This window comes from Diabrotica undecimpunctata, chromosome 7 (genome assembly GCF_040954645.1).
Source record: "Diabrotica undecimpunctata isolate CICGRU chromosome 7, icDiaUnde3, whole genome shotgun sequence".
Lineage (NCBI taxonomy): Eukaryota > Metazoa > Arthropoda > Insecta > Coleoptera > Chrysomelidae > Diabrotica > Diabrotica undecimpunctata.
In genome coordinates this window covers 95,665,818-95,681,922 of record NC_092809.1, presented here as the reverse complement: position 1 = coordinate 95,681,922, position 16,105 = coordinate 95,665,818, and the positions used below count along the sequence as shown (strand labels likewise).

At 32.1% G+C, this 16,105-nt stretch overlaps 1 protein-coding gene across 1 annotated transcript; it reads left to right on the top strand.

Moving 5' to 3' along the window:
* The first annotated feature begins 3 nt into the window (after positions 1-3).
* On the top strand, positions 4-1,972 carry RpS23 (ribosomal protein S23). Its single transcript, XM_072537797.1, has 4 exons — positions 4-147; positions 472-631; positions 1,157-1,355; positions 1,796-1,972. The coding sequence occupies exons 1-4, from the start codon at positions 144-146 to the stop codon at positions 1,862-1,864; spliced, it is 432 nt and encodes a 143-aa protein (XP_072393898.1). The 5' UTR covers positions 4-143; the 3' UTR covers positions 1,865-1,972.
* Positions 1,973-16,105: the final 14,133 nt, after the last annotated feature.

The following is a 16,105-nucleotide window of genomic DNA, read 5'->3' as shown; positions in this document are numbered from 1 at the left end:
ATTTTTATTTGTGGTTGTATACGCAACTGAAGTTTTACTTTTTAATATTGGCATTAGTGATTGATGGATTACTAAAACCATTGCAGTTGTTTTGTTGGTAACAGTTATTATTTCTTTCCGGTCAAAGTTTTTGAGCCGTCAACATGGGTGAGTGTCGTTCTGTAAGTTTTTTTCATTTTTAGTGAAATATTTTAAAACTATGGTTTTTTGATAAACTTTTTAAAATTACTAAACGAAAACAAGTCTTCTGTTTCATTAATTCGTTACTGTTTGTAATCGTTTTCGATAAATAAGTTTGTGTTTGTAGTAGCAACGCCTTATGAAATTTGTCAACCAATATTTTTATCCTTCATCATCGGCTTTTCTATAGTATAATTTTTCAAAATGATAGCTTATATACGTTAAGTGAAGTTGCTAAATTTGTTTTGTAGTAATATTATGAGAGATTTGATGATAAATTTATTTATCAAGGTAAGCCCCGTGGATTGAGAACCGCTAGGAAACATGTGAACCACCGTCGTGAACAAAGATGGGCAGATAAAGACTATAAAAAGGCACATTTAGGAACTAGATGGAAGGCCAATCCTTTTGGAGGTGCTTCTCATGCTAAAGGAATTGTATTGGAAAAAGTGTAAGTCCATTTTATATGTACTGTTTTAGTTTTTCAATTAAGACGATGTTAGATTTGTATAGTCACTAAATTTTAACGCAGTAAATCTTAATTAACTCATTATTTTGATTAGTACCTGTGTTTAAGGTTTGATAGTAGTTATTAAAGTATGAAACAGAAAAGAAAAAATGTTCAAATCTAACATCAATTATTGTAGTTTGAATAGCATTGTGAGACCATCAATACTAAATTTTCAGTATATGATGTTAATTATTACAACAATGCAACATTAAAGGCGCTCTGAACCATTGGGTAGATGTTTCAATCAACTATACACTCTGATATGCGCGCTACATCTATTTTCAGGAAAAGATTACATGAAATTCAACCGGCAGAATTTCCTCGTGAATGGGCTTATTGCATTCCAATCACAGGAAAATTCTGTGCGTTGCGTTTCGTACAGGCATCAACTTTGGGTAAGATCTATTATAAATCATTTACAGTTTGGCTAATTGTATATATAATTGATTTTAATGTGTTTTGTAGGGGAGTTGAAGCGAAACAACCAAATTCTGCTATTCGCAAGTGTGTTAGGGTACAGTTAATTAAAAATGGCAAAAAAATCACAGCCTTCGTACCTAGAGATGGTTGCTTAAACCATATAGAAGAAAACGATGAAGTTCTAGTTGCAGGTTTTGGACGTAAAGGTCATGCTGTTGGAGATATTCCCGGAGTTAGATTTAAGGTATATATTTTCTGTTTTATAGATAATCTACCATAAAGCTATTTATATTTTACTTCAATTTAGTGGTTAATTTGCATTTCAATGTTATTATTTCAGCTAAGTTACAATGCTCTTCAAAATTTACTAAAGCCAAGCATGTTACCATAATATATAATTTGTTTTAAGTTAATACTTTATCGATATAAGAAAGAATTCTAAGAACTAAAGTCTGCATTCCTCTAGACTACTTTTATTTTAGTTTATTTCACATAAGTTACAATCCTCTTAAAAAATTAGTAAAGCCAAGCATGTTACCATAATTTATGTTTTAAATGAATCCTTCATCAATATAAGAAAGAATTCTAAGAACTAAAGTCTGCATTCGTCTATACTACTATTAAATATTTTATATTTCATGTTGTTTTGTATAATTGTTGTTAATGTGCCTTTTTTATTTTCAGGTTGTTAAGGTCGCTAATGTGTCACTATTAGCTTTATATAAAGAAAAGAAGGAAAGGCCAAGATCATAATTACAATGTTACTTTTTTATTTATTTGCTTGGCACTTTTAATTTGTAAATAAAGTGTTAAGCATCTAATTTTGTACAGTGTTTTATTTCAATAAACAATTTGATACAACCTGTGCTGGAAATTATTTATGATAAAATGTTTTATCAATCAAAAATGAAACTTAAAAATTGACATCCAAATTACATATTGAATCAACCTGATTAGAGGTTGATCAACAAAGAACACTATCTTATGAATTACAAGTATAAAGTATATTCGTTTACCAAATTCCCATCAGTAAACATGAGCACGTGTTGATATTCGCCGTCTCATTCGTCAAGAGGCTATAAAAATTAATTTATTACCGTAAGCGAGACATATTCTAATGTTACAGATCCAAATTCAAATTGTATCGTGTTGATTTTTAAGTTAATTATATTGTATTGTTCTGAAGCTATTTTCTTGTGGCATTTTAAATTAATTACTATTTAACTGGGAATAAGCCACAATTAAAGGTTAAAATACGTTTATTGACGTTTCAATTTCCACTTCGGAAATCGTTCTCAAAATACAAACATTAGTAAATTTACTAATGTTTGTATTTTGAGAACGATTTCCGAAGTGGAAATTGAAACGTCAATAAACGTATTTTAACCTTTAATTGTGGCTTATTCCCAGTTAAATAGTAATTAATTATATTGTGTTATATTTATGTTATAGTTATTGTTAAGTTATTTACAGGTCGTGTTATTTTTTAGAGTTTAGTTTAATTGTGATATAATGATTAAATTTCAAGAAATTCTTACACTAACAGTTTCAAAAGTAAATATTTTTAAAAATCATATGATACATAGGTCGTACATCAGTACGACCCTGTTTGGCTTACACGTGGTTATGTTGACGATTGGGAATTTGTAGAATGAATAGGGTTTAGGGTTTCTGTGATTTGAATTAAGATGAGATATGAACAATTAAGAATTCTTTGAAATATCTTTGTATAAAAATCTTTTTCATAATCTTAATTAAAAAATGGATTAACCTTTTTCAAGAGATTGGTGCTATTGATTCACATTACTACTATTAGGAGAATTGATTTATCTTCAGAAAATTATTAAATTTAAGGAATTCTGTGATATGTGGGGGAACTTTTTTGACATTGGAGAAACTAAATATTCTAGAACATAGACCTTTTCTTGACTTGATACCTCTCTGGCAGCTTGTTATTTATGTATCCAGTGTTTTGTTATACCTTTGAGGTCTTTGTTTTTTTGTAATACCTTCATTTCCACTAAACTGCTTGTTTTTTTACCAGATCAGAGATGCTTATTGAAAAAAATGTAATTGCTGCCAAAGAAGAAATCTATCTAATGATAAGTATGGTGAGATACTGAACAACTAAGGTTCAGCGGCCATGTTACAACCTTTTTAAAACTATAGTCTGGAACCAATTTTACTCATTTGAGTCTAGTGTAAATGCAGGGGGATTTGCTCACAAGGTGATCTGCCTGGGATTAGTTTAAAAGCAGTTGTAATGGGTGCTTGACCTCAAAATGTAATTCTTATATCTTACAATTCAAAGACTGAACTGGTACCATGATTGTAAGGGGTTTAAAAAGAAGAATAAGTGAATACATGAAAATTACTGATACACTAGCAGTGAAATTGACAATGTGTTCACATTGTTTTAATAATTAAGTTTAAGAACAGACTTGAAATTCCAGGGATTATTAGTAAGATTGAAGGGAACATAGTGAATTATATACCTGTAACTGAGACTATTCTACCAAAGTACTATAGTGAAAGCTAGATTTGGAATCACCTTCAAAAATTCAGAGGACTTTAACAAAAATTGACCTGCATTTTTGGGAAAAAAGTAAAAAAATTAAATTTATTCTGTGGAAGTGATTTTTTACTTGTCTTTATTGTGATTTTCTAGTTTGTCATAACATTGATACTAAAGATCTTAAACTATCTCTAAATAATGGTTGTATTGGATTTGCTAGTACAACCACAAATTTCGATTAGGTACATAACTACAAATTGGTTTGGTTATATATATATATATATATATATATATATATATATATATATATATATATATATATATATATATATATATATATATATAATATATAAACTTAAATTTTGCAAAATAACTGGTATGGTTATTTCGTTTTAAGATTTATTTCTTTTTTTTTTTATTACATGTCACTGTTAATCTACTGTCCATAAGTGTATCTATTTTGTGGAGATATCCAGAATATCAATGAGTGAAGTTTACTTCATTCTAATTTTGTGAAAGCATGTTTGAAAGTTTTCTAAGCAATCCTGTAGGATGTTTGATGCCATTTTGGGATCATATGATACTATAGTATCATAGGGATTATATAATTGCGAGAGAGTGCTCCATTTTACTTATCTGTGGGTTATTATAAAAGAGAAAAGTCAGGACTACTGGGAATTGAATGGCAAAGGGAAATAAAAAATGGGAAGCCTATAACCACTGATAAATTCCAAATATGTATCTAGAAAAACAAAAGGATATATACAACAGTAATCCACAGTGACATAGGTAGTGAAGTATGGACAATGAGAAAAGCAAATATGCAGAAATTTTAAAGAAAAATTCTCAGAGCTCTATATGGAGAGTTGGGTGTGACAAACAAACAGGGTATTACAGGAACTGTATAACGAATCAAGCATAAGTTGCTTTAAAATCACAGAGTGAAATGGATGGGACACATGATGAGAATGGAAAGGAAAAGGATGCCAAAAACGGGGCATAATCACGAAAAGAAGGAAATGGTGACTCCGATTATTTGAAAGTGGGCTTGAAGGTCTCAGAAAAGAGGGAATTGATGGTTGGGAAGCAAGAGCAACAAACAAGGATGAATGGAGGAGAATAGTAAGCCAACTTAGTAGGCAAGGAGCATAATTTGACAATAAGCCACCCCGGGTAGCAGTTGATACAAGTTTTGAAATGTATAAGTGGTATATTGTATCTTTAGCCTTCAAGACCTGTTGAGCTTTGTAAATAATGATACTATAGCATAAAGGTTCTTGTGACTGTAATTGTGATCACAACATAAGATCTGTAGAGCATAATATATAATGGAGTGTACGAAGGTACTTCCATGTTGAATAACAGTTTTTATAGAAAAGCTTGTTGATTGTTAACTTTCTGATATTGTTGTAAGGCTTGAGAACGATTTTCGAAGTGGAAGCCTAAACGGCAAATAAACTTATTTTAAAGTAAAATTTGGCTTATTCCCAATAAAAATAGTAAATCCTAATCCGATATATTAGTGATGTAAGATTTTAATAGTTTAAGAAAAATATTGATGGATATTTTTCTTTATTTTGAAGGACAGACCTGTATGCAGACTGTCAACAGATTTAATAAAACTCATGTGAAGTATTTTTTACTTCCAAATCCGAGTTTATAGTTTATGTAAAGCTTATCATATGCTTAAAAATTTTATTGATTCATGTATCCATATTGTTTCTCTGGGATTAATAATTATTTGTCTAGTTTAGCTTTGATAAACAAGCTTTATTGGTTTACAGGAATCTTTAAATTTAAATAAAACAAAGCATGCGAATGTGAAAGAGGTTACAACATTGAAAATCAACAAAATTTACAACGTCAACTACACAGTGAAGACTCAACAACAGAAGAAATGTCAAATGCCGTCCTAAAACTCGAAAATAAAGCCCCAGAAATCGATGAAATCTGTTCGGAAATGTATAAAAAAGGTGGTAATCAACTTTTTGCACCAATCCATAAACTAATAGTACTTATATGGCAAAATGAATTGCTACCAGAAGAGTGACTAAAGGGAATAATGTCTGTTGCATAAAAAGTGTGATCAACTGGAGTGTAAGAAATATAGAGGCATTACTCTGTTAGCATCTGCGTATAAAATCTTCGGCAATTTATTGTTTGAAAATCCTAAACATTTTACAAAGGATATTGTTGGTCGATATCAATGCGGATTTACTGCTGGAAAGTCAACTACACATAAAATTCAAGCACATAGGCAGATTCTAGTAAAGTCACTAGAATATAACATAGATACACACCATCTCTTCGTCGAGTTCAAAGCAACTTATGACAATGTGAAAAGAACTACATTATATAATGCAGATAGACTTTGGGATCCCACCTAAGTTGAGCCAACTAACAATGCAAAACGTAAGCTCATGCGTTAAAATTGAAGGAGAAAACTCTACGTTCTTTGACATTAATAATGGTCTAAGACAGGGGGACACGCCGGCGTGTCTACCGGCGAAACATTTAAAAAATAAAAAGAGGTTTAAATCTTTGTATGTAGGTATATTTAAAAATAAAATATATCTACATACAAAGATTTAAACCTCTTTTTGTGATACATGGTATACAGCCAGCTGCAGGAATTTATTTTCCTTGTGGATTTTATTTAAAAAATAAAAATATAAAACGTACAATAAAGCTCAATATATACAAGACCTTAATAAGACCGGTTTTGATATATGGGACCGAAAGGTGGACCTTATCTCAAAATAATGAAAGACTTCTTGGTATTTTTTAAAGAAAAATTCTTAGAAAGATTTTTGGGGCCGTAAATGAAAATGGGCTATGGCGTCGAAGATACAACTTTGAACTATGTCAGTTATACACCGATCCAGATATTGTGAAATTCGTTAAGGTGCAGACTTAGATGGGCTGGACACATTGCTAGGATGTCAGATCACAAATACACGAAGAGATTAACATTTTCAAAACCAGAGGGCACAAGAAGCAGAGGACGACCACGAAGGAGATTGATTGATGATGTGGAAGAAGACCTACAGATTCTAAGGGTCAGAAGATGCAGGGAAGTTGGCAGAAATCGACGGGAGTGGCGACTTCTTTGTGAGCAGGCCAAGATCCACAACGGATTGTCGAGCCACTTATGATGAAAGCATGTGAATTTTTTATTCGTTTGAAAGGCTTATATGTATCTTCATTTTTACATTGTGATGGCGGACCCACACTTATGCGCCATATTCAGCCGCACAAGACGAAGTGTGGAGAGTACAGTCGTAAATTATTTGCTTTATTCGTATGCAAAAGCAAATACGCCTATCTGTCATCTTGTCTGTTTTTTGACACACTTCAAAGGACACGAAAAAGTCGACTACCCACCCCACACTTCGGTCGCACCGGTGGATTGTCAATAGACATAACATAATACGTAATACAACACAGACTGATCGTTGCCATACCAGCCCGTTCCAGGGTTGCCAGGTGAAAATTTTTGTTCTCCCTAGATTGAACATTAAAATATCCCTAGAAATCCCTCGATTGAAATAAATGTATATATGGTTGCCTAATTCTGAATAAAATGATGGGATGTATTGATGGTTGCCTAATATAATAACATGGATATAAAAAAATAATTGTTGTTTATTCCTTTGTTTCAAAAACATTAAATTTTTATACGGTACAATAGCGATGATTTGAATAAATTTAACAAAAACAGAATAACGTACTTATTTTTGGCTTTGAATATTCTATTTATTATATTCTTATGTATTATTCACTTAATCTAATTAATACAAAATACGAATTCCCACGAATCCTGTAATTCACCCGATTCCTACTGTAAATCCCCTAATTATTTATTTTATAAAACTTAAGATTTTTGTAAATCCCCTAATTCCTGCTCCAGAATTTGCTTCTCCTTTCTGAAAATATATAGGAATCTATTTTTAGCAGAAATCTATTTGGTAGCATAAAATGAAGATTCCCAGAACGTGGACAGTTGGCGACATCTGATAATAAAATCCTCAATACAAGTAGTTTACTGGTAGCTTAATTATTTGTAATGAAAGTTCGCTTATTTAATACTGTTAATACGAAGTGGTTTTATACCTGAATTAAAGAAAATGTTATTACAATAGGCCTATGTAGGTAAATATTTGAGCCGGTCAAAAATCCCTAGATTATACACTAAATATCAAAAAAATCCCTTTGTCCCTTTTATACTAAAATATCCCTAGATTCGGGATAAATCCCTAGACCTGGCAGCCCTGGCCCGTTCTCCCAGTGCGACAGAGAAAAGTAACGCAATGTAGTCTGTGCATCTCTTTCTAATAGGCCGGGTTTATCGACCACGTGACCTTCTCATTGGTCATTTAGGTCACGTGGTCGATAGACCCTGCAAATTAGAAAGAGATGCACGGACTGCATTGCGTCACATTCGTAGTGGGGGCGGCTGTATAGCAACGCTCAGTTCAGTCTATTTGTACTATATGTCTACGGGTTTGTCTCGCTGTTTATCTTAACCTAACTTTATTGGAATTCTCGTTATTCTTGAACCATAAATTCGACAATTTTGTGTGTTTATATACAACTATCGTACCTATTACGCTTTGATATTTTGTCAATACGTCCACGTCCATTTTAATAACAAATACTATTTGGGCGAATACAGCGAAATGTGCTGCCGCCATAATACTGTAAAATCGCAGTGTCGCACAGATTTGCTAAATGTCAAACTGCTTGTTAAAAATTTCACGCGTATTGAAAAATAAAAAAAAAGGTATTAAACGCGTCCAAAATGCCTAAAATGCATTTCAATGACGCGCAAAAACAACAGCAACTGCCAAACTCAAAGAAGGTTTGTCACTAAGGCAAATCTGCTGTAGATTTGAGTGGGAGCCATATGTGTGTATGGAAAATAAAACAAATATGGCATCATTTTCACTCTATAGTACAGTTGGGTGATTCAAGAGGGCAGAAAATCACAGAGCAACAAAATCAGGTGGTAGTAAATTATCTGAGCGAAGCTCTTTTTGCCACAACTCGAAAAGCTAGCAAAGAGACTGAATTTCCGGGCACCATTCGTACTGCACGTAGAAAGATTAAAGCAAGTGAATTGATATGGATATTTTGACTGAGGATCACAAGAGGAGACGAGTTGCATTTTGTAATGAGTTTATAAAACGTGAAGACAAATTTTGGTCTAATGTTGCATTTTCCGATAAAAGTGTTTATATATATATATATGTGGCTAAACACCCCTTTAGGGGTTACGCCGCTTACGCTCTCTAGATCTATGTTTTGAGGTAGATCAGTCCTCATGTTCCTTATTTAATTTTCTCAGTTATTTTTCTCCATTGTGTCCTATCTCTGGTTTTTCCTTTCCACTGTCGTATGCCCGCCTTGTTGAGATCATTTACAACTTCTTGTAACCATGTAGATCTTGGTCTTCCACGTCTTCTTTTGCCAGCTGGTGTCCATTCCAATATTGAGAATATCGTCGTAGTTGATCCTGATCTCCATACGTGTCCTAGCCATTTTGCTCTTTGTTGTTTTATTTTACACACTATATCTTCCTTAATTTCTTCCAGTAGCTCAAGGTTCGTTCTTTGTCTAAATTCATTTTCATTTATTTTTATTGGTCCCAGTATTGCTCTTAGTATTTTTCTTTCTTGTATTCTAAGGTTTTCCTCTTGTTTTTTTGTCATGCTGAGGGTTTCGGCTGCATACATCATCGTCGGTCGAATTATTGTTTTGTATACCTTCATTTTCGATTTCTTACTCAATAGTTTATTTTTTAGTAATTTCTTATTTGCATGGAAGGTCTTATTTGCTGTAATAATCCTTTCTTTGATTTCTGTTTCTCTTTCTCCATTGTTTGTTATTAATATTCCCAAGTACTTAAATTTTTCGACTTCTTCAAAAATGTATTCGCCTAGTCTAACCTTTTTGTTTTCGAAGTTTTTATCAAATCTCATTATTTTTGTTTTATCTTGGTTTATTTTTAATCCCATTACTTTTCCTTCTGTTACCATTTCATTTAACATTTTTTCCATTGTTTTTCTATTTTTTGTTATTAGCACAATATCGTCAGCGTATGCTATTATTTGTCCTTCTCTAGTTCTAAGGGTACCTTTGTTTATTTTCCTGACGATGTATTCCAGGGCAAGATTAAACAGGGTTGCTGATAACGAATCTCCTTGTCTAACCCCTTTATTTATGACAAATTCTTCTGTGTCTCCTACTTGAGTTTTTATACTCACTACAGTTCTACTCATTGTCATTTTTATTAATCGTCTTAATTTGTTTTGTATTCCCATTTCTTTCAGAGCTACCATTAATTTTGATCTTTTTATTGTATCAAATGCTTGCTGAAAATCTATAAAAAGCAGTTCAATTTCTATTTTATATCCATGAGCTTTTTCCATAATTTGTTTAACTGTATGTATGGCATCTGTTGTAGACTTTCCCTTAATAAATCCGCATTGATAGTGTCCTATGATATTCGTCATAGCGTTGGTCAGTCTTCGATGTATTAAGGTCGACATAATTTTATATGCTGTGTTTAATAGCGTCAGTCCTCTGTAGTTATTACACATTTGTTGGTCTCCTTTTTTATGAATCGTGATAATTTGTCCTTTGTTCCATTCTTCCGGCATTTTTTCTTCGTCCCATATGTCTTTTATTAAATTGTACAGTTTTTCTTTTAATTCTTCACCACCATATTTTATAAGTTCCATATTGATCCCGTCTGATCCTGAAGATTTACCATTACGGCTGCTATTTATAATTTCCTCAACTTCCTCTTTTGTTGGTCTTTCTAGCTGGTTTCCTAACATCATTGTCTCTTCTTCTACGTTTTCATTTAGGTCTTGATCTTCTTGCTCTGTTAATAATTCTTTAAAATAGTGAGTCCAAATTTCTTTATACTCTTCATCATTTTCTGATACTTTTCCATTTTTATCTTTTATGCCTTTTATCTTTCCTTTAAAAGTTTTGTTTTGCTCGCTAATTTTCTTATAAAATGCTTTTGTGTTTCTGTTCTTACTTTCTTTTTCTATTTCTTTTATCTTATCATCTAACCAGGCACGTTTAATTTTCCTTATTTTTTTCTTACATTCATTCCTTATTCTATTGTATTCTTCCCTATAATCCTGTCTATTTGTTCTTATCCACATTTGTCTAATTTCTATCTTCTTTTTTAGCATGTTATGGCATTCTTCATTATACCATTCTTGTTTTTTTTTGTTTCTTTTTATTCCTATGTGTACATCCGCTGTTTCATTTATACATTTTTTTAAATTTCTCCATTCTGTTTCTATATCCTTTGTATATTTACACTGTTCCTTTAGTTTTTTGTTCATGTCATCAGCATACTTATTCCTTATGTCTGGAGCATTCAGTTTTTCTACGTACCATTTGTCTTTCATTGTCGTGTTTTTTAGAGTTCTTTTGACTTTTTGTTTTACCTTTGCAGTCACCATAAAATGATCTGTGTCTGCATGCGCACCTCTGTAAGTTCTCACGTCCGTAACCGATGTTTGTTTCCTTCTTGTAATCAGAATATGGTCTATTTGGGACCATGTTTTTTGGTCTGGGGAAATCCATGTTACTTTATGGTATTTAGGATGTTCGAAATTTGTACTAATGATAATCATATTGGTACTAGCTGCTAGGTTACATAATCTTTGACCATTGTCATTTGTTTTTTCGTGTAATGTGTGTTTACCTGCTACTTGGTTAATGTAGTCTTCCTTACCTACTTGGGCGTTAAAATCTCCCATTACCAGTATTGTGTCTTCTCTAGGTAAATTCTCCATTTCTCGTTCAAGTTCCTCATACATTTTGTCTTTTTCCTCCGCAGCAGCACTTTCAGTTGGAGCATATACGTTTATGATTGATATATTAAATGGTTTGGCGTTAATTCTCAGGTAAGCCATACGTTCATTTATTGGTTTAAATTGCATAATGTTATTTTTTATTTTTCCCATAATTATGAAAGCAACTCCATATTGACCTTGTTTTCCATGTCCCGAATACTGTAGTGTGTAGTTTTTTTTATTTATTTCTCCTTGACCTGCCCATCTAATTTCTTGAATCACTGCAATATCAATTTGGTATCTTTCTAGTTCTGAGACAATCTCCTGCATTTTTCCTGGTTCAAGCATTGTTCTGATGTTCCACGTACTTATTTTTAGTTCATCGCGTTTTTTCATTTTTCTATTATATTTTTTCCTGCTCGTCTGTTTTATCTTATCTAATCTATTCATGTCCTTTTCCTTTGTCATTTTCGTTTCCGTTTTTTGTTGTGTGTACGATATTTGTTGTTTTATCGGTTTTTTGGCGTGTCTTGGTTTGCCTTTTCCAGTTCATTCTTCTCTTTGTTCCATTTCCATATAGCCCCGTCAATATTTAATTTTTGATAACCTACTCTGGTGTTCATACCTTTTTCTTGTTGAAATTTTGCAATTTTCCGTATTTCTTGTTGGATCTTCATCTCTTCTTGCGTTAGATCGTTATTGATGTATATTTCTGGCTTTGATGCCCTTAGTTTGTTTTTGTTCTTCATGATTTTAATTTTTTCATTTCTGTTTTTTAGTTTTACAAGACATGTTTTGTCGCCTATTTTATAAGCATCTTCTATTTCTACTTTAATGCCTAATTCTTTTTCCACGAAATTTGCCATAATCTCGTTGACTACATTTGGGTTATTTGTATCCATCGGTAGACCCTGGACAATAACATTGTTAGCCTTTCTCTCTTTCTCGAGCTGTTCTACCTTCATTTTCACTATCTTTAGTTCCTGCTTCATTTCATCATTTTCCTTTTTTAGTTGTTGGTTACTTTGTTTGAATTCATTTATTTCTTTTTTTAATTCTCTGAGGTCATTTCTATATTCTCGTTGTTCTTCTTTTATTCCTTTTACCTCCGTTGTTAGATGTTTTGTTTGATCTGTTAAATTTTGCATCATTTTTAAAAGCTGATCTATTTTGTTTTCATCTTTCTGTTGTTTGGTTGGTGTTCTGGTAAGTTTCTTGCTCTTGTTGAAAATATCTTCATCATCTTCCTTTCGACTTCTTTTTTTATTGTCTTCTGAGGTGTAGTCATCATCGCTATCCATTATTATTTTTTTTTTTTTTTTTTTTTTTTTTTTTTTTATGTATTTTTTACTCTATATTATAGCAAGCGGTAAGTTCTAGTTCTCCGGTCAACCCGTCAGAAGCTCTAGAACTTCTCAAGCAATAATTGAGTATGAAATTTAAATTTATTAAATATTTTATTTCTTCTAAATTTTGTTTATTTAGTTAATATTATTAATTAGCGGATTTCCTTTCTTGGATTTTTGAAACTTTTTGGATAACCGGCAACCGTTTATATATAGCAATCGTATAATTATATAGCAATGGTCGAATAAGAGTTTATAGGCCGAGAAATCGTAGGTTTTATGAACGGTATACTCATCATTTAAGAAATAATGGAGGATCTCGGTCAACGTTTGAGGATGGATGAGTTCTGAAGGTTCGGGCATTTGTTCTCACAGAGAAGAAAAATAAACAGGATTATATTACAAACATATTCTTGAGAACATAATATTGCCAGCAGCGATCCAGAAATTCCCCAATAACAACTTCATCTATCAACATGATAATTGCCCGGTTCACATGCACGAGTAGAATTGTTCGAGAATGATTGGAAGAAACTCATGTTAATGTTCTTCCTTGACCTTCCCGGAGTCCATACCTTAACGCCATCGAAAATGTGTGGGCAGAGTTGACAAAGAAATTAAATGAAAGAAACCTTAGGCCACGGAATAGAATTGAATATGGGAAGCAATTGAGCAGGCATGGGAGGAGCTTGTTAAATATAACATGAGGAGATTAGTGCTATCTATAAATGAAGATTGCGCAGTTGTATTGACAATAATGACCAAATAATAATCGTTACTCTATCATTATTTTATTATTTAATATAAAATAGATTTAAAATAAAATGTATATTTTTAACACACACTTCTTTATTTTCGTTATTAAGAAAGCATTTATTCAAAAAAGCTGTATATAATTTCCATTTTGTTACATTTTCTAAAATAGATTTATTTTATTTTGATTTTTTAATTGTAATCAATCTATTCTGGGTCCACCCCTGTTAATTAACGTCATTTTGACGTAAAATGTTGTTTAAACGTGGTAAAAATTAAAAAAATCGGCTACTAGCTTCTATAGCTATATTACACTATTCAATGACCACAGCCGTATATTATTGTAAAAATTAATATAATATTAATAGCTATTGGCAAAACATTAGTTTTTCAAAAACTACGCGTTATTTTACGATTTGCGTCATTCCTAATTTTCAAGATTTTAGCTGCAACGTTGTAAAACCTGCAATGATAAAACTGGCATCTTCGCGAAGCTTTTCGGAGAACAAGTGCGGCGCACTTGCCAGAATGTGAAGTATAAAGTATATACAAAGAATATAGACGTATAGCATAATCAATGCGTCTATATTTTTTGGTATAAATATACTAAGTCTCTCATCTAAATACTTTATAAATCACTTCAGACTTTTTTGTGGAAGTCGTTTGTTGTTATAACCTGTGTAAAATACAGGTTGTTATGCTGTTAAATTAAAAATTGAAAAGTCTCTTGTTTTGCGTGTTGGGATCGAACCCGCGCCGCTAAGCCAGTAAGCTATGTATGCCACAAAACACTATGATAATGGATGTAAAAAAAATATTAAATTTTACACCATTTTCGGAAAGTTTATGGCAATAATTCATGAAAAATACATCCATTAGAAATGTGTAATATTATTTTAGTCACTCCTAGAAAGGAAAGTACTTTGTAAAACATAAATACCTATACTTATTAAGGTATTGTTTAATACAACAGGTTTGATACTAAACCAATTAAGCCCGATTAATATAATTTTCCATTTTATTTCTAGAAAAACTTATTCTTCTTGTAGTTCCTTCTCCCATTGGAGGTTGGCTAACATCATAGCTATCGGTTCCTTATTGGCGGCTGCTCTGAAAAGATCTACTATCCACTGAGCTCCAACTATACCACTACCTTAGGTTTCTTAAGGCCGTATGACACTATGCATTTTCTTGTATCATTTCTTATATCGTTTCTGATATAACAAAAAAATGGATAGTGTCATACAAGCGTACAGTTCTTATATCAGAAACGATACAAGAATTTGTGTCCGCTGCAGTTTCTTGTACAAGAAATGCGCCAATTTGTGCACAAAAACGTAAAACTTCTGTCATAATAGCGGCTGGAGGAGAACTTTGATATACAATTAGATCAAGCAGACATTAGAGAAATGTGCCCACCAACAATAACCAAGATTAGAACAGTAGTACCCAAATTGAAAAACAATAAATCACAAGGATTGGATCAATAGCATCGGAACTACTGAAAGTAGGAGGAGATGTATTACTAAAAACAATACATAACCCCTTTAAAAATTCGTGATGAGTTTAAAGATTATTTTATATCTCCAAATAAGAGAGTAGAATTTCAAGAGCATGCCATTCAAACACATTAAATGTAAAAAAAAAACAAATTATTACAACCAAATTATTTATTATTTCTGTCTTCCATTACAGCCTGTTGAATATCTTCAAAATTTGTGGTTTCCAATTTAGTTTTAATATTGAGACATTTTATTTCTTTCATTTTTGAACCACAGTATTTAAAAAAATAATCAGTAGCATCTGGCTTGGGGTCCTCGTCCTCAGTCCTCAGGTACTGCCGTTCTATTTTTATATGTGCCAAAATTTCGACCAATCATGTGCCGAATCACATACAATTTCCGGCAAAAGAACTTGCATAGTGTCATACAGAGCACAAAGCCACAAATGTACGTGTAAGAAACGATACAAGAAAACATAAATAACTTTCTATATCAGAAACGATATAATAAATGATACAAGAAAATGCATAGTGCCATATGGCCTTTAGCCAGGAAATTTTTCGTCTTCCTATGGATCTTTTACCCTTGATTTTACCTTGCATATGAGCCTTAATATTTCATATTTCGCACATGTGGTAATGTGGCCTAAATATTCCAGCTTTCTTGTTTTGATGTGCTTTATGACCTCGCAATCCTTTTGTAGCCTTCTTAACACTTCTGCACTTGTAACTCGTTGTGTTCATGGTATTTTCAAAATCCTATAGCACCACATCTCAATTATTCCATTTGAGATGTGGTGCTATAGAAGGATTTTGTTTTATTCCGCATAGAAAAACTATGCAGTATAAATTTGTAAAATGAAAACGTGAATTAAATTCATGGTTATTTTTCGAATAAAAAAAAAGAATAATAATGTGTTGACACTGTTGACTATATTTCAATAATAAAACTATTTGTTAACCCTTTATTGCAGTGAACACCTTCCTTTCAATCAACGCTTCCTTTAATTTTATTGCAATAAAAAATATTTTCTTTACTAAAATCTGGCAACATGG

Bases quoted from the DNA above. Each gene is read 5' to 3' on its own strand.
- RpS23 (XM_072537797.1), top strand. The intron at 632-1,156 runs GTAAGTCCATTT...TGTGTTTTGTAG, and splicing joins GGAATTGTATTGGAAAAAGT to GGGAGTTGAAGCGAAACAAC. The intron at 1,356-1,795 runs GTATATATTTTC...TTTTATTTTCAG, and splicing joins TTCCCGGAGTTAGATTTAAG to GTTGTTAAGGTCGCTAATGT.